Here is an 18,388-nt window from a genome sequence, read left to right as displayed (position 1 = left end):
CTTCCTCTGCCTTCACCTACCTCCACCAAGAAGAACCCTTTATTCTCAAAATTATATTATCATTAGTTTGTTCTTACAGAAACACACACAGTTTTAATATAAATTCTTAAAACAATATATTGACTCCCATATTAAATTTAGTATTCTGAGGGGCTCCTGGGTGGCTCAGTCAGTTAAGCATCTGCCTTCGGCTCAGATCATAATCTCAGAGTCCTGGGATCGAGCCCCACATTGGGCTCTCCACTCAGCCGGGACTCTGCCTTTCCCTCTCCCCCTCTGTGATCTCTCTCGCTTTTGCTCTCTCTCAAATAAATAAATAAAATCTTGAAGAAAAAAAAAAAAGTTGATTGTGTAGCCCAGCTCCTGCCACTTTCTAGGTAGGTGATGCTGGGGAAACTTTTTCTGTCAAGCCTCAATTTCCTCTTCTATAAAAGTGGAATAATATCTGCTTCAAAAATTGTTAAGAGAATTAAAACAAAATATACAAAAAGCACAGTTCCTGGTATATAGCAGGTACTCATAAATGGTAGCTCTTATTGGTTGATATTAGGTATGATTTGTAAAGACTTGGCAAATTAAACCCTTTTACTTAATGAAAAAATAGTATCTCGCTATCAAGTGTCTCCTTTATATTATGCCCACAGACTCCTTAGTAACAAGTCAGTCTATAAATGGACAATTTCCACAGCCACCACCAGAAGTAATTCTGATGGTTCATCCTGATCCTTTCACTTTGCACACAAGCTTTTCAGAGGTGACTTATGTCATATCAACTCTGTTTGCTAGGAAATAGTCTGAATCCACCAAACTGTTTTTTCCAGGTAATTGAAAAGCTGACAAGGTCAATTCTGATGAGATCAGATTTCATGTTTGCATTCAGGGATGAAGGATTCTAGTACTCTGCTTTCCTAAAACTGACTGAGGCTTCCATGGTCTCCTCAAACTTTCCCGACTGTGTGTATTCCCATCTCCATGCATGGGAAGGCAGATAGAACCTGTAGCAAGAAGAATGAGAGCCCTGGAAATCAGGTCAACCTGGGCTTGGGCCCTGGTTCTACTGCTTATTAACTATCTGATACTGGACAAGTACTAAACCTCTCTGATGCCAGTTTCCTTGTGAGTAAAATGAAGATAACAGTAACACTTATCTTCTAAGGTAACTGAAGTCCTGCCTATGGCCCTAAGATAGCTCTAATGGAGATGACTGATCTAATATAAATTCCTTGAACTTTCTTCTTTCTTAAAATGCTCTAGATGCCTGAATTAAAAAGTGTGACTAGATCATGAAGTGAGAGAACTTCTCTGAAGTGGTTTTTAGCTGATAATATTCCTTCAACACATAATACTTTGGGTATTAACCTTAGGTGTTAATAAGAGCTATTTTATTTTTCAAGGAAAGAATAAGCACATCTGGCAGAAGAAAACTGCTAAAAGAAATCCTGAGGGCTGGCTCTTTAGCAGCAAGGTATAATGAATAGGGGTAACTGAAGCAAAGACAAAGTCAATGGTAAGAGGAATAAGATGAGAAGAGTGAAGGCACTGAGGACTCAAGCAGACACAGACTGCAGTCAGACTGCCATTTCATATGCCAAATCGTACAGCAACTTTATTACTGTATCACAGTGGAGCACATATGAGGAACTGTTCCACAGAAAGGCTGAACAAAAGTTGTCAGAAGACAACCAAGATGCAAGGGGAAGGGAAGCACACTGCTGCTACGTTATTAATACAAGAGAAGGGTTACATGCAATGCAACTTAGTAATTCTGGGGTGAAAGTACTGGTCTAAGAGTTCATCCAGTAGCTATGTCAATAGGCATTCAAATCAAATAAGATGGTGGCCATTCCAGAAAATGCCAAACAGTTCTGGACCCAAGTTATCAAAGAGGAATCTACTAAACAGTATACCACTTTGGGTATCTGGCTCCTGCTGATTTCTATACCAGGCCATGACCTTCTCTATCTCTTAGCTTCCTCTTACCATCATCAAGAGCAATAAATTGTGTATCCTTTCTCCTTGATGCCCACCCCCTTAATTCTGCATGGATTCTAATACTCTTTTCCTCGTATCAGTGCCACTTCTATTTACACCAATTAGATCTTTCTACAGAATCAGCACTCCTCTTCAAGAAATAAAAGCTTTGACAGTATTCACACAAGGAAGTTGCTGTCTCAGGCTACGTAAATCTGGAAACTTGGTGAAAACTGATGGATGGGTAGAAAAAACCTGGAAAGCACCCTGGAAGCAAAAGTCAAATCATTTATAAAGAACTTATATAAACAGATAAGAAAAATACTAAGAACCCAAAAGATACTTGCGCAAAGTTGAGAGAACAATTCTTCAAAGAAGAGAGACAAATTGGCTTTTTTAAAAAAAGAAAAAATTTCAATTTACTACTAATCAAAAAATATAAAAAGTAAATAATATATATAACATATACATATATTAATATATATTTATATATATTAATATATTTTTTATATATTATATAATATATTATATATGTATTATATATAATATACCTATATATTATATAATATATACACACTAAAATAAGAATCTGCTCTTTTTCTTGACAACCAGAAGTAATCTCTTCCACCTTTGTAAGTGCTTAGTGCCTCTATTTTAGTACTTCAGCTGATTTGTATCATACTTAATTATACCCAAGTCTGTTTGCTACATTGGACTGTAAATTCCCTGAGTATAAATTTGAGGTCCCAGTCGGCTCTCTCCTATCCCTTTACCACCTCTTGAGCACCCCCAGTACCTAGCGTAACACTTCACTAAATAATTTAGTAGAACACAAAAATTTTTGTAAATTTGAATCACTGTACAAAGTAAATTAACTTCAAAGGCAGTATAATTTTATACACATAAAGACATATAAACATACACAAAAGACATAAACAATTCTAAATTTAAAACCATAATTTGGAATAAGGTCAATCCCACAAGATTATAGGAATATTAGATTCCTAATATAGGAGTATTAGACTGCAACAGTGAAAATCTACAGCCTTGCCCCTTTGACCCCTCCTTCCTGCCTGGAACACAGATGTGAGGTCTAAAGATAAAAAACCCACCTTGAAACCATGAGTCAAGAAGCTACAAGTCAAGGATTGTAGAGCCAAAAGAGAAAAGCCTAAATTCTTATTACATCACTGAGTTACTGCCTCACTTTAGATACCTTGTTATGTGAGAAAAAGAAACCCTATATATTAAACCCATTGTTAATGGTGTTTTCTGTTACTGTGATTTATAGAATTTTGTGACAGATATCAATAGGCTTTTCTGTTATTTGTTCTGACTTATAAACAATGTATACCCATCTACTTGGTTACAGTGACTAGACCACGGATGGACACTTAAATCAAATAAAGCCTAATCAAAAGTCTTTCTCTAGAATGACTTAAGAGTTTCAGGAGAAAGAACTCCTTTTTTCCATTCCATTTCCAAAGACTAAAAGTCTACAGCTGCAGGCAGACATCTTGTTTGTCCTTGAAAAGACCTATCTACTGAACACAGACAAGTAGAGTCAAGAGATGGGAAGACATCGTCTGAGCCCCTAGATCCAGCTCTGTCTGAAACCTACACCAGATTTCCCAATTACCCGAACTAACTTGTTTTTTGCTTAAAGGTTACTTGAACTATATTTCTAACACTTACATCCCAAAGAGTCCTATATGCTACAGTGAAGTACACACACAAAAAACTCTTTTACAGTTGGAAAAAACCCTACCCCATATTAACCAACATATTTCAAGTTAATTTGTCATTCTACAATTGCCTACTATTTCCTTTCATACTGCCCGTACTACAACATTGAATCACGTGTTCTTTCCTGTATACTGTTCGTATTTTTCTATTTATGTGATTTTTGCCTACTGTTCTTTTACATTAATGCCCTTCCATCTCAATGTCCAATCGCATTTCCTCTGCAACACCACAGACTGTATGTCCATTAGTAACTCTAACCTTCTGTTACCGTTATTCATGTGCACGCCTTTTCTGCCCAACTGCACTATAATCTCAGTATGTTTGGATTTGTGTATCTCCCCACAGGCCTCTGTCTCCAAAATCCATGTTATTTTTACTAAACCTATGCTATTTCCCAATTGTTAACACCTCAGTAGTTAGGTGTCAATAGGAATATAGTTAATCTAAGCCTCCTAGGTACCACAAAAGCCATATTAACACAAGTGAGAAGACTAAGTGGGGCACAAACTACAGTCAGGCAGATAAATTCGGGTATATAAAACAGAAAAAGTCAAACTTTGTCTAATTAAAAAATCTTTTTCATTAGAGATGTTCCGGGCTTATGATTTTTGCTGAGTCACCCAAGTCAAGCCTATTCTAAGCCTCAGTCCTTCTCTGTTAGCTGTCAGGCAAGTCTTTAGCAAAGACTCTCACCTCCATTCACCCACTTACCACTATTATTTTTCCAGGAGATATCCATGAAAAGAAGATCCACTCTTGACAGTATCCTGACTCGAAGCCACACCCCTGTATCTAGGCCCAAAGTGTACACAGTTAATGCCTTCAGCTTCCCTAACTCTCCTACAAAATCTATTTCTCACTAGCTCATTATTCCTACCACCTTACCACTTCCCTGCCTTTAATCTTTTTTTTTTTTTTTTTTTTAAAGATTTTATTTATTTATGTGACAGAGAGACAGCCAGCGAGAGAGAACGCAGCAGGGGAGTGGGAGAGGAAGAAGCAGGCTCCCAGCGGAGGAGCCCGATGTGGGACTCGATCCCGAAACGCCAGGATCACGCCCTGAGCCAAAGGCAGACGCTTAACGACTGCGCTACCCAGGCGCCCCCCTTGCCTTTAATCTTTCCCTTAGCTCTACCTGGCTGATAGCTTACCCTTTATGTATTGGCACGCAAATACAGACTTCAGAAAGACTACACAGGCAGGAGTAATATTCAGTAATAACAGCAGCTACCATTTATTGAACGTTTATTACATGTTAGACACAGTGCTAGGCACTTTATATAAAGTATCTGATTCTTTTTTTTTTTTTAGATTTTATTTATTTATTTGAGAGGGAGAGTGAGCAAGAGAAAGAGCATGAGCAGGGGTGGGGGAGAGCAGAGAGAGAGGGAGAAGTAGATTCCCCACTGAGCAGGGAGCCCAATACAGGGCTTGGGACTCCTAGATCATGACCTGAGCTTAACGGACTGAGCCATCCAGGTGGCCCTAAAGTGTCTCTGATTCTCACGATAATCCTAATGACGTCAAACTAATTTTACAAACAAGGCATCTGATCCTCAAAAAGGTAAAGTCATTTGTCAAATATTATCCAGCTGACAAGTACTACAGCTGATATTTAAATTCAGATTTGTCTAGTTCCAAACCCCATGTTTCTCCCACTGTATCATACTGCCAAAAATAAAATGTTGGCTGTTCTCCCAGCTTCCACTCTTGTCCCCCACCCCAACACTCTATAAATACAGCAGAGCGATCCTTTGCTCAAATATTAATTCATTCTTTACCCAAATCCCTCCAATGGTTCCCCCTTTGCTCAGAGTAAAAGCTAAAATCCTTACTACGGCCTAAGAACCCTATGTGACCTGTCCACTTGTCCCCTCCCCAATTACCTCTCTAATCTCATTGTTTATCTTTCCCTCACTTACTTCACTCCAGCCACACAGGCTTCTTTGTCATTTCTCACACACACCAAGCCTGTTCACATGTAAAGGTCTTTGCACTTACTGTTGCCTCTGTCTGTAAAGCACTCTCCTCTCCACCTTGAAATCCCTCACTTCCTTTAGGTCTCCGCTCAGATGTCATCTTGTCAATGGGACCTTCCCTGACCACCTATTCTAAACTGCTACCTCCTGACCTCAGTACTCCCTATCCTCCTCTTCCTCTGCTTTCTTTTCTTCTTTAAAATATTTATCACCACTTAACATATTGTATGTTTATTTATTTATTGTCAGTATCCCACTGTTAGAATATATACTCCATGAGAACAGGAACTTTGTATATTCTGTTCACTGTATTTGGTATATAGCAGTTATTTTGTAGATATTTATTGAATGAGTAATGGAGAGCTTCATTCTTCCTAAGTGTTTAAATAAAAATGGTCTCAAACACATTTTCTAGAAAGCAAATACAAAGGCAACCTGCCTTTGTCCTAGTCTAGATTAATTTAGCAAATCTTCTCCCTTCAAACAATGCAAAGAACACTCATTACCTCTAATTTTCCATACTTGTGGATAGCCATGTCATTGAGCAACAAACTGAGCAGACTGAGCCAACTTACCCAGAGTATAGTATTATAATCAAATAAAACTTACAAAGTTAATCAGACACATATTTAATGATATGCATAATTGTTATTGTGCTGCATGGTAACTAGGCATAAATGGTAGACACTTCATGTAAATGACTCTAATTACTATTTCTTTTACACAGCCAAACCAAGTATGTCTAGGATCAGATTTGGGGAAAAACAGGAAGGAGGAGAGAGCTGGATACTTAACTCTGGGAGGTAAGTCCTCTCTCTTATTCCATACTCTCAGGCATTGGGCTAACAGTCTCTTAGTCTGGGTTATATGTTTTCAAGAGTAACTCTTCCCTTCCATAGCAGGAGAGGCTCCTTTTAACCAAAAACTGGGCTGAGGGCTTGGCCTCTGATTCCAGTCATAAAATGTGAGAGGAACCAGAACAATCACTACTATCTCTGGCAAGGAAGACAGGGGCAGGCAAGTTGGTGAAAAAAACAAAGATAGCAAACTTATCAAAGACCTACGATATGGCAGGCACATGGCACACTAGTAGGTGCTTTACATAATTCCTCTATTTCCCCACCCCACCTATAGCCCCAAACTCTGTTCCTAGGAACAGGAATAAAGCAAAGAGTGGGACAGTTCCAGTGGGGACTCCCTGCTTCAAATTCTCTTATAGTGTAATAGAGAGTAATTTAGGTTAGCAAGTTAACACTACTAGGAAGATTAAACGGAAGCTGTTGTTTAGTGGCTGTTTCCCTTGCTTCCTATCTTATCTAACCTATAAGAGGATAAAGGGCCCCCTACTTTTTCATGGTTTAACCAAACCTATCCAGCCTTCCCAGCCCAAGCTAAACCCACCCTCTGAGACATCATCCCTATTCACTGCAGCTCTCCTTTTTCCTATTGAACTTACTGTCAGAATCATTCATTTGGGTACATTATCACTGACTTTGTGTCATCTTGTTAATTAATTTCTTAGGTTAATTCTTATCTCCCCAATGAGACTGCAAGCTCCTTAATGACAGAAATTCTGTCTTAAACTTCTTTAGTAACCCACATAAATTCTAGCACCATTAAGAAAAAAAAAAATGTTCCGTAAGTATCTGGATGAATTAACACTGAGGAAGGCAATAGGTGACAGAAAGGAATCAAATATCTCACTCTAGGTAGACAAGTTGGTGTTGAAATTTATAGTATTCTAGATTTGTCTTTATTATACTCCTAAAATAATTTTTAAAACAAATTTCCCTATGAAAAAGAAAGTGTTGGGGCACCTGAGAGGCTCAGTCAGTTGGGTGTCCGACTCTCGGTTTTGGCTCAGGTCATGATCTCATGGGTCACGGGATTGAGCCCTAAGTTCGGGTGGTATAAGTCTGCATTTGGTTTCAGAATACTCAGAAACAAGTCTGAATCAATTTCAACAGCAAGTATTTGGGGCTGTGAGTTGCCCCACCACATCCTAGTAAGGAAGAACAGGCTAAAAGACAAGTGTTATATAGCTGAAAGATGTCTTTGGACAGTAATGAACATCAAAACCTGCTATTCAACCACCAACTATGAGAGTTCAGTCTCAGAGGTGTCAGTAGGAGCTACTTTATACTACCCTTTACCTAATAATTCTGACCAGAAGAAGGTTATCTATCCTAGAGCTCAAGGTACATTCAGCTTCTCAAACTCATTTATTTTTGGACCTCAATGCTGAGTAGGTTGTTGACTCAGATAACTAATACCAGTTGGGTAAGCATGTTTGGTGAGATAGGCAAGATAGTTTCTTCCTTCTCTGGTCACCAAATGTCCAGCTCCAGAATTCTTTCAGTCCCTGGAACCCTCTGCTAAAAAAATCATACCTGAAGAGCTATGTCAAATTAAAATTGTATCTAGAACCCTAGTCCTTCAGTGTTCTTCTACTAAAAGGAGATGATGACCAGATTTACATCTTCCACTTTCACTGTATTTAAAAGATAACCAATCTATTAAAATGATGCTTAAAAATGATGACAAAATCTCTAACCCAGTAATTCTATACTGGGAATAGTAACAGCAGCTGAAAGTCCTTAAGTATTTACTATGTACTATACGTACTTCCCTTAAAATATCTCATTTAACCTCACAAAAATCAAATAAGGTCATTACTATTAATTGGCCAGCTGCATAAAGGGAAGCTAGGAAACTAGCACAAAATCACACACTAGTAAGTGATAAAGATGGGATTCAACCTCAAACTGACTAGACTCCAGAGCCTTTTTTACTATCACCCCAACTAGTAATATATATATATATTATATATATACACATATATATAATATATATATACACATATATATAACCATATATATACGTATATATAATCATATATATACATATATATAATCATAAATATACATATATATAATCATATATATACATATATATAATTTCCCAAAATACAACAACTTTAGGCATAAAGGCTCAATGACATATAAGTATAATATGGCAACCTGAAACATGCTAAATACACAACAGCTAAGTAAGTGGAGGCAATTCAGATTACAAAATATTATGTAAGTATTAAAAATATTTTTATACATAACTTTAGTGACATGGGGGAAATTTTATGCTATTAGAAAAAGCAAAATACAAAAGTTTACAGATAGTAAGATCTCGACTATGTAAAAACTATATCTGTCCCTGGAAAGATCTAAATTTACCGCCAAATAAAGAAAAGTTGTAGGATAGTATATATACTATAGTGTGGTCCCATTTATGTAAGTAGTGTCTGACTCATTTTAAGTATTCAAAAAATATAAGCAATTATTATTATAACGAACATGACTATAATCAGAAAAATCAACAAATTTATGTAAATTATAAGCTTAGGTACTACCTTATATAATAAATAAATACTTCAGAAAAATTAAAGAACATGTGCCTTTCTTCCTGGAAATCTTAACTTATAAAATACCTCACAATTATACAATTTCAGATTAAATACTTCTAAGTTATGGGAATCAAGTAGGACTGAGACATGCAACACTTCCAATCATCTAAGATATGGTTATATTCAGCACGTTGGATCACAGAGAGCTGAGCTGATACTATTATATTTAGAGTTTAAAGCCACAGACAGAAAGGCAAGATTAGGGGTGGTAATTCAAGGGTTGTGATGAACAAGCAGATTCTCTTGGTCAACAACTGCACCAAAACCAAGATTTTTGATGTTCTCTTCAAGAGGTATCCAAAAGTTCCAGGGTGATGCAGCAGAGATATACAGGACATGAACGGAAATTAGGGATACTTTTTAGCTGCAGTTTTTAGTTAGAACTTTTACACACAAAACCCCACAGGGACTTACCTTGAAAAAAAAAATGGGTAACTCTTATAACATTGTTGTCAACTATACTTCAATTTTTTAAAAAAATGGGCAATTCTAGAACTTATTTCCTCAAGCTCCATAGTAGTCTCAATATTTGAATATACAAGATGAAATGCAAGGTCCATAGCATCGCACTGATTTTTGGCCAACATAGACCAAAGAGTAAGGTGAAACATTAAAAGATGAAAGATTTTTTCCCTTCCCTTTCTCCTCAGTATATGCAACAAAGTAGCATACCTGCCAAAGTAATAAGGAAGATGAAAAGTACTAGAGAATTAAGTAGATAGGGAAAAGAGAAAAAAAAAAAACAACTTTAACTTTGAGGAAGAATGGTCTGTTTTTCCTGTACTGCACTGTACAGGATTACAAAACTACCGTGCAAAGAAAAGAGTATGATAAATCCTGATAAGTTTTACCTGTGTCTTGCCCTATCAGCCCATTGCAGTACATGGCGTGTCGCTCAATCTTTGTGGGTGGGAAGCCTTGGTCACACAGTGGGCAGGACACCTGGGTACTGGATGAGACTGTAGAAATAGGTATTTCCTTCTCAGCATTTCCCCTGTTACCAACCTGAAGGAAATAATAAATGGCAACTGTAATACCTTTACTTTATAAAATATCTTTTCCCTTAAAGAACTGCAAGAGAGTCTATCCCATATGCCATTTACTTTCAAAGAGACAATACTGAAGCACCTGAGTGGCTCAGTAGGTTAAACCTCCAACTCTTGATTTCGGCCCAGGTCATGATCTCAGGGTCATGACATTGAGCCCCACATCAGGCTCTGCGCCAGGCATGGAGCCTGCTTAAGATTCTCTCTCTCCCTCTGCCCTGCCCAACACTGATTCACCCCCACCACAAGCTCGCACTCTCTCTCAAAAAAAAAAGGGGGGGGGAGAAGGAGAGAGAGAGAGACACACAATACCAATCAGTTTGCCAAATTCAGATCTCAAGATTAGCAGATACGCTAATATAGTTAATAGTTACTCAGAACCTGCATACTCTATGCTAAGCACTCTGCATGTAATACTCATTTAATCCTCATAGTAATCTTACAAAGGTATTAACATAACCTTTCTTACACATGAAGAAAGCATTGTCCAAAACAGTAAAGCAACTTGCCCCAAGTTACAGTACAAATAAGAGGCAGAGCTGAAACTCAAATCAAGGACTATTTAGCTCCAAAACCTGAAGGCACTCCTCTCTATCAAGTTCTTAGGTCAGTATGCTGTGTCTGCTGTATTTCAAACAATCTACATATTAACAGCATCTCAAAGAAACCTTTTCAATCTCATAAAAGAACTGTGAGCATTGCAAGTGACTTCAGACATAAGGAGTTAGGAAACAAAAGAGTTATTCTAAGCAAAAGCAGCACAACTAAAATTTAAGACCTAGACCTCAGCTTACCCCAGTTAAGACATACCACCTCTTCTGTTTTATCTGTGACTTTTGGATTAAAAGAGCAAACAGAACAGAACTAAGACCCAAATATTTAAGCAGGCTCAAATAAAAGTCCTTAAGACAATTCTGCAGAAGCCATTCTTATACCTTCTCTTATTCCTCTCAGTGTTTTATAATCACCATTTTTTCCACAGTTGCCAGTGTCTGAGAGGCAGTTTTATTTTACCTTTACAGGTCAGAGCCAAGAACTCTGCAGTGATTAATTCAACAGTATGCGTGAGCACTGCAGCACTACTGCCTAACACTTGCTTCAAAGGACAGCATGTCCTAACCAATCAATGTGAAACTGTCCCGCATAGCCACTGCATCCATTTAAGAGCAAAGAACACCTGGGCTGTTATTATGCCTTACTACGGGGAAAAAATAAACCCTCTTCTGGTCCAAGATCAAAACAAGACCAAAACTGCGATGGGTAGATAATTTGAGCTCTGAGGCAACTGGAGTTTTTTTTGGTTTAGGCCATCCCTAAAATCTACTGCTTGTGAATGTGATCCAACAGAGGGAAACAGGCCATCTAAATACCAAGTTGAACAGTTTCTACAACTGCCAGAAAATGTCGTTTTCAACCCACCTGCCTTTTACTTAAAAAGACATACTCTGAAAGCGGACAAAAAAGAAAGATGAAATAGGAACTAACAGTGATTGAATTTATTTTCTATACCAGGCTTGGCCAAGCATTTTCCATACGCATCACTCACAACAACCCAACTGGCAGAGGGAACACTAGGTCTACTATTACAGAGGAGGAAATTGATGTTCGTTTGAAAGGTAAAGTAACCTGCTGATCACAAAGTTAGTAAGTGGACCATCTAGACTGAAACCCAAGATTTTTGTGGCATCAAAACTTCAGTATTTCTATTCTACCAAATTGCAGCAAAAGCAAAAAAAGCATCCTCTCTACTTTGTTGCTGACCCTGCCAGATATTGGGAGACTATCTGGTTCTATTATTCTTCTCTAGAAGGTGGAGAGAGCCAAGTATGTCTGGAAGTTCTAGGTGTTACTTATTCCAAGCTTAGTCACTCAGCTTCTCACAAACCCAGGTTCCTCTGTTCATAAATCTTACAAGGAAAAGTTGTCTTGTGCATGCAAAGCCATCTGAACAGAGGGGAGAAAAATCAATATACCCTAAAATTTGCAAGCAGTCTTGAGTTACTGAAAGTTAATGGCAATTGAGCAGTTACTTGGCATTCTAAAGTTCACTAAGCACAGAAATGTTATATGACATGAACGTCACTGGTGCTCACACCCAGCACTATACTCCTTTGTATTCACCACTAGCTCTATAAAATGCAGAGAAGGTACCTTCAGCTATTAATGTATTCAAGAGGGAATAGTCTATTATTGTCTTATTGTGAATACAAGACCACTTCCAATCACATTCATAGACAACCCAGAGGTTTCTGAACATTTTTATATAAAGTAAGATTTTTTTCAGCACCATTTAAAAGTTCTATTTAAATATTAACTACAATAGACGGACTTCAAGAGGAAAAAATATAAGCGAAGCAGCTTTTATTAGGACCATGCAGTCAGGGATTCAGTCTCTGAAGAGCTGCTTCTACTTCTTTTAAAATACTATACAGTCATTTCTCAAAAGAGGTACTTGGACACTGAATCTTGATCTCTTAAAGGTTGGTCCTTACCTTCTGGACTCAAAAGAAACCTCACCTCAAGAAATAAACCAGGTGAAAATAAACGTCCTACAAATCACCAACCCTCTGTTCCTCCCCCACCCAGTTTCTGTGTAGCTTAGAAAGCTCTTTAGATCTTTCCCCTCTTTCCACAGGACTCAACACAGTTTACTTAAAAACCAACTGACTAAACCAACTGTTTGATTCCGAATAATTTCTATTAACTTTTCTGAGAAAATAGTATCCCCAACCAAAGGATTATCTCAGGCAAGATATTCAGAAAATATTATTTCCAAAGGAATCTGACCACTGCAGGAAATCAAATCAAGAAGGACTACAATTCTGCCATGCTATTCCAAATAACTCAGATACTGTTGAGCAATTCTCTGTCATTAGTAAGCTAATATCACTGAACAGCCACAATATATTACAAAGCAGTAAAATAATAACTGGTTCCACACACATACTTCTACTTGTGCCAAATCTCTGCTACGCGTTTCATATTCTTTATCTAATTTAATCTTCAAAGCAACCCAGTAAAATAGGCTATTTTTTGTCTCCATTTTACATATGAAGAACTGAAATTCAGAAAAGCATTCCTCTTCTATGCTTCCCTAATGCCATAGACATCTGTCTATCATTATATCTGTCAGACCACATTATAATTATCTATGTGTCTGTCTCCTCCTCTACCAGGACCCTTAGAAGGCAGGGACTGTTTTGTTGTTATTTTGATCTTTGTACCTCAAGAGTCTAAAACAAACGACTGGCACACAGTATACGAACTATAGTGTCTGTCAAATATATGAAGTGAATAAAACAATTACTTAATTTGCCCCAGGTCACAAAGTTAAGTGATGGGGTTGGGATCCTTCTAATTCCAATGCTCAAGCTCCTCGTACTACACCATACCACCTTCCAATAAACAAGACATTTTAGGACAAAAGACCCTGTACACAGATTCCAAGATCAAGAGTCCACACCCATTATGATACTATCTTTGTGCTCGAAAATGTTCAGATTCTACCTTTCTAATAAGTGACTTGTAACTAGTAAGTGACTACTCAATGACTTAAAAACTACAGTATCTCTAACATCTTTTAATGGAAACAGAATTCTAAGCCTATTTACAGACATCCACAGATACCAGCAAACAGCAACACTGGAAAGAGAACATTCAATGTGAGAAAGGCCATATAATTCCATCCCTTTGATGTGTAGTGGTGCAGACATATACCCTATAAATTCTAAATAGGGTTCATGCTCTTTGCCCCAAACTAAGAACAGTCTCCTTTGCAGTCATGGATGGGTAAGAAATCAGCCTTGATTAACAAAAGGATTGTAGGGATTCTTCTGTAGTTAAGATGACTATGTTAATAACACTCTGCTCCCCATCCCCATTTAGAAGGTTCTAGTCCCTCCCTGAGAAGCCATTTTAACATTATCTAGCAGGATCTGTCCTCAGTCACTCTGTTGTAGGGAGTGTCACCATCTTCCCTACCACCACTAGCATCAGGGAATCTCGGTCTGTCAGTTGTGACAGATCAGGTTTCAAGGAACCAAGCAGTGTGCATGATTCACGAAAGCAGAATTTCTACCCAGCTACCTGCAATGCAGAGACTAGGGAAGAGATCTACCTCCTATTATAAAAACTGCTTTCAAAAAACCTAGAGTATAAAAAGGAATGAGAATGAAACCTTTATTTTTAAATGCTCAGGGTAAGATATCATACACAAATGTAACCAAAATATTTACTTCCATAGAAAAATCTGTTTAATTCTCAGACTGCTTTAGAGAACAAATTTTAAAGATTCTGAATTCTCTTTTAAAATTCCTGGCAAACTGTTTTTAATACTCAATATGATAAATATATACTGAGAATCTTAATCAGAGGTATGAACTTGTATCAACCACCTTTATGGATGATGCTGGATATGTGAAGTTAGGAAAGGTAAAAAAGCCAATAAAAATCTGCTTATTGTATCATGCTGCTATCCTGACTGCATTTCTGATACCATGTAGAAATTAGGACTGAAAGTTACATATAATATAAATAATAGTGACTTTTTCCAAGTTTGTTCATTTCTGTTAACTTATCAGTAATATAATAGAAAATATCCCAGACTTTGGAGATAAATCCATGTTCAAATTCTAGTTCTAGCATTATCAGCATTTTGAGTATGAGTAAATGACTTAAACATCCTAAGCCTCTGTTTTCCCCATCTGTAACAGAAATAATAAAGCATATTAAGAAATCAAGAAATGGTAACTACTCCTATTTTTAGAAACAGTGCTCAACTGAACTTAACTGTAGTGAAGTGAACTTAACTGTAAGAATCTCTGACATAAGCATCTCCAAGCCTACAACCTTCTGTCACCTAAATCTTTTCAGCCAAGGTCAGTGTTGCATCAGAGAGAGGAATATCAGTAGAAAGAAAAATTATAGAGAATATTCACCTCCTTATCTGCAATTATTATTCTTACTTCATCCAGGATCTCTCTGCCACCTGGAGAGACTTCTTTTTCAAGGTCAAACGTTTCAGGAGAACTTAGCTGTGTCTCTGTAATTTAAAAAGTTAAAAAGTCATTAATTTTCATTTTGTATTTTCATAGTTAAAAAAAACACACACACACCTATTTCCCCTAAGGTTTAGTGTATAATACTGCAGTGGTATTGCAGATCTGGTTTGATTCTTCTTAAAGCTTTAATAAGGCATAATTTATATACAACCAAATTCACCAATTTTCAGTTATAGCTTGGTGAGTTTGTATAATGTATATAATTTATACACGGTATCATTTTTTTTAAAGATACCCATAAACGGTATCATTTATACCATATAACAATCACAGTCAAGATATAAAACATTTCTGGGGGGCCTGGGAGGCTCAGTCAGTTAAACATCTGACTCTTGATATCAGCTCAGGTCATGATCTCAGGGTCCTGAGATGGAGCCCCACATCAGGCTGGGTGCTGGGCATGAAATCTGCTTAGGTTTCTCTCCCTCCATCTCCCTCTGCCCCACCTCCCAACCCCTACCTTAAAAAAAAAATATATAAAACATTTCTAAGCACCCCCCAAAATTCTTATGTACTGCTTTGCAGTGAATTCCCCACTGCTTTGCTCCTCGCAATGACCAATCTACTTTACGTTCCCATAGTTTTCCCTTTTCTAGAATGTCACATAAATGAAATCATACAGTGTGCCATCTTTTGTTTTGTTTCTTTGTTTTGTTTTCTTTCATTTAGTATAATGTGTTTGAAAAACAAACTTCTCAGTAGTTCATTTGTTTTTACTGCTGAGTAGTAGTATTCCACTGTATGGGCATATCACAATTTGTTTATCCATTCATCAGTTAATCCATCTGGCTTCTTTCCAGCATAGTTCTGGTCTTAAAGTGTATTTATTGTGACAGAAAACAAAAATGTGCCAATGTTAGTTCTAAAGTTAAAGGGATGATTAGAGAAGACAAAAAAATTAGGAGAAGAAATAGAAAATACATCCTAAACAAAGATACACCTTTCTTTAATATATTCTTTAGGCAGCATCTATTCATTCAACAGTAACTCAACAAATATTTATGAACAAGTTCCAGGCACCATACAGACTACAAGCAATATGGAGATATAAGATGGTGTCCCTCATAGTCTAGTACAGGAGTCAGCAAACTATAGCTCATGGGCCAAAGCCAGCCAGCTTCCTGTTTTTGTAAATAAAGTTTTATTGGAACACAGCCACAACCATTATTCCCCGTATCCTATGGTTGCTTTTGTGCTAAAATGGCAGCACTGAGTAGTTTCAATGGCAGAGTTGAGTCCTTTAGCCCACGAAACTAATATATCTACCTAGTCTTTTAGCAGAAAAAGTCTGCCAACTTCTGGTCTAGACACCTATCAATATAACAAAAGAACAGGGGTGCCTGGGTGGCATAGTCGGTTAAGAGACCAACTCTTGGTTTCAGCTCATGTTGTGATCTCAGGGTTATGGGATCAAGTCCCACATGCGGAGCCTTCTTGGGATTCTCCCTCACTCTCACTCTGCCCCTCCCACTCATGCTCACGCTCTCTCTAAAATAAATAAATAAATCTAAAAAACAACAACAACAACAAAAAAAACCAGTAACTCTAGTCAAACAAAGACAACAAACCTGAAACAGAAACTTAGAATACAAATCCAGTAAGTCCTTTCTTAACTACTGTATGCACTGTACATCTGACGGATACTTCTGTGCTTCACAAATACAATGAGTGGCCTACGTTGGGCAAATAAAGTACCTATAAGATACTGAGGTATCTTCTCAACATCAAAGAGGAATTAAATACATTTCTAGTGTTAACTATATTTTAATACCTTATAATTTTTTTTGAAAAATGAATACACACACTCACACACACAGATTTTACAACCTTGGTGGAAAAAGGCTTACAGTGCATAAACTTCAAAGTCGTCTTTGTTGGGACCCCCCTCTACTTGCTACATGAGATGCTGCCCAATTCATGAATCATTTAATAAAACTGATGAAAAAAAAAAAAACCTTCTTTGTCAAGTTTCCTTGAGAGATATTACCAAAAAAGACATTTAGTCTCTTAGAAAATAAGAGCTACTCATTGTCTGCACTACTATAATAATAAAAGTCTTTAATTAAGCTTTCTGTGAATAGCTAAAATAGTCAACTATAAAGAAAAGAGAGCATTAGCTCCTTAGAAATAAGCAATGCTAGGAGCATACACAAGGTGGGCATAAAAGGCTATAATCCTGCTTCTTCAACAAAGTAACTCTAAAAAGATGTTATAATTTTGAGTATCAGATCTCTAGAACTTTCAGAACTATAAGACAAAATAAAAAGGTAAGATGGACTACCACTCAATCTGCATTTCACCCATTTAGAACACACTGAGAACTCAAATTTTCTGGAAAATTTAGATGCATAGCTTCTAAATTACATATTTACAAAGAGATTCAGGAGTCTGGCTCCATGGAGAAGTATTTATACTTCCTTAGCAAAAGGAACAGTAATATTATGGAAACCTTTTGCGATCTCATTTAGAAGTAGTTTTTGTCAGCAAACAGTTGGACTTAATTAGCAAGCTAATGACAGCAAGTCATGATCATAAAAGTTATCTAACCTCAGGCCTGAAGGGCCTGCTTTTTCCTCTCTCATTAACTAGGGCTTTCAAAATTATTGTATTTACAGGTTCCTCCTGCAAGATCCCTAGGCAACATCACATGCCATCATCCTAAACAGACGGAGTGACTTCCAACAGGATAGCTTAAGTCAGCAATCCAAGATGGGGCAGTAGGGGGTTGGGGGTGTTGTAAAGTTTTCTTTTCACAAAGATAGCACAGCATTCCTGAGTGCCCCTGCCAAAATCAGAGCACTTGGTAGTGAGGTCTCTTAGTGGGTATCATCAGGTAGTAATTCAAATACATTTTATATTAATTAAGAGACCACTTTTAATAGAAAGCAACATAATTAAACTTAAAAATAAGTAAAGAAGTCCTTTTATGATATGCTGCCAAAGGTTTATAAATGTTTACAGGTCTTTCCTAGAAGAATATGTAAACTAAGTTTAAGTCTCCATAGGAAAAAGAAGTTGAAAGAAACCAAAATAAGAAAACTATGTGTCTCCATGACCCTGATAGGTTCATATGAGACCTAAGGGAAAACTAGGTATGACTATGGTAACATGTGTACCATACTTACT

At 37.2% G+C, this 18,388-nt stretch overlaps 1 protein-coding gene across 3 annotated transcripts in view; it reads right to left on the bottom strand.

The window, feature by feature from the left end:
• UIMC1 (ubiquitin interaction motif containing 1) overlaps window positions 1-18,388 on the bottom strand; it is a 132,086-nt gene that overhangs the window by 31,697 nt on the left and 82,001 nt on the right. For all 3 annotated transcript variants that reach the window (XM_040630253.1, XM_040630255.1, XM_040630254.1), the window contains 2 exons: window positions 15,140-15,243; window positions 10,008-10,161 (listed from right to left, as the gene is read on the bottom strand). In XM_040630253.1, coding sequence (XP_040486187.1) covers window positions 10,008-10,161; window positions 15,140-15,243 — 258 coding nt within the window. The remainder of the gene's footprint in view (window positions 1-10,007; window positions 10,162-15,139; window positions 15,244-18,388) is intronic.

The sequence above is a fragment of the Ursus maritimus genome, unplaced genomic scaffold, assembly GCF_017311325.1.
Source record: "Ursus maritimus isolate PB19 unplaced genomic scaffold, ASM1731132v1 scaffold_15, whole genome shotgun sequence".
Classification (NCBI taxonomy): domain Eukaryota; kingdom Metazoa; phylum Chordata; class Mammalia; order Carnivora; family Ursidae; genus Ursus; species Ursus maritimus.
The sequence above is the reverse complement of the archived record's forward strand: the minus strand, read 5'-3'. Positions and strand labels throughout refer to the sequence as shown.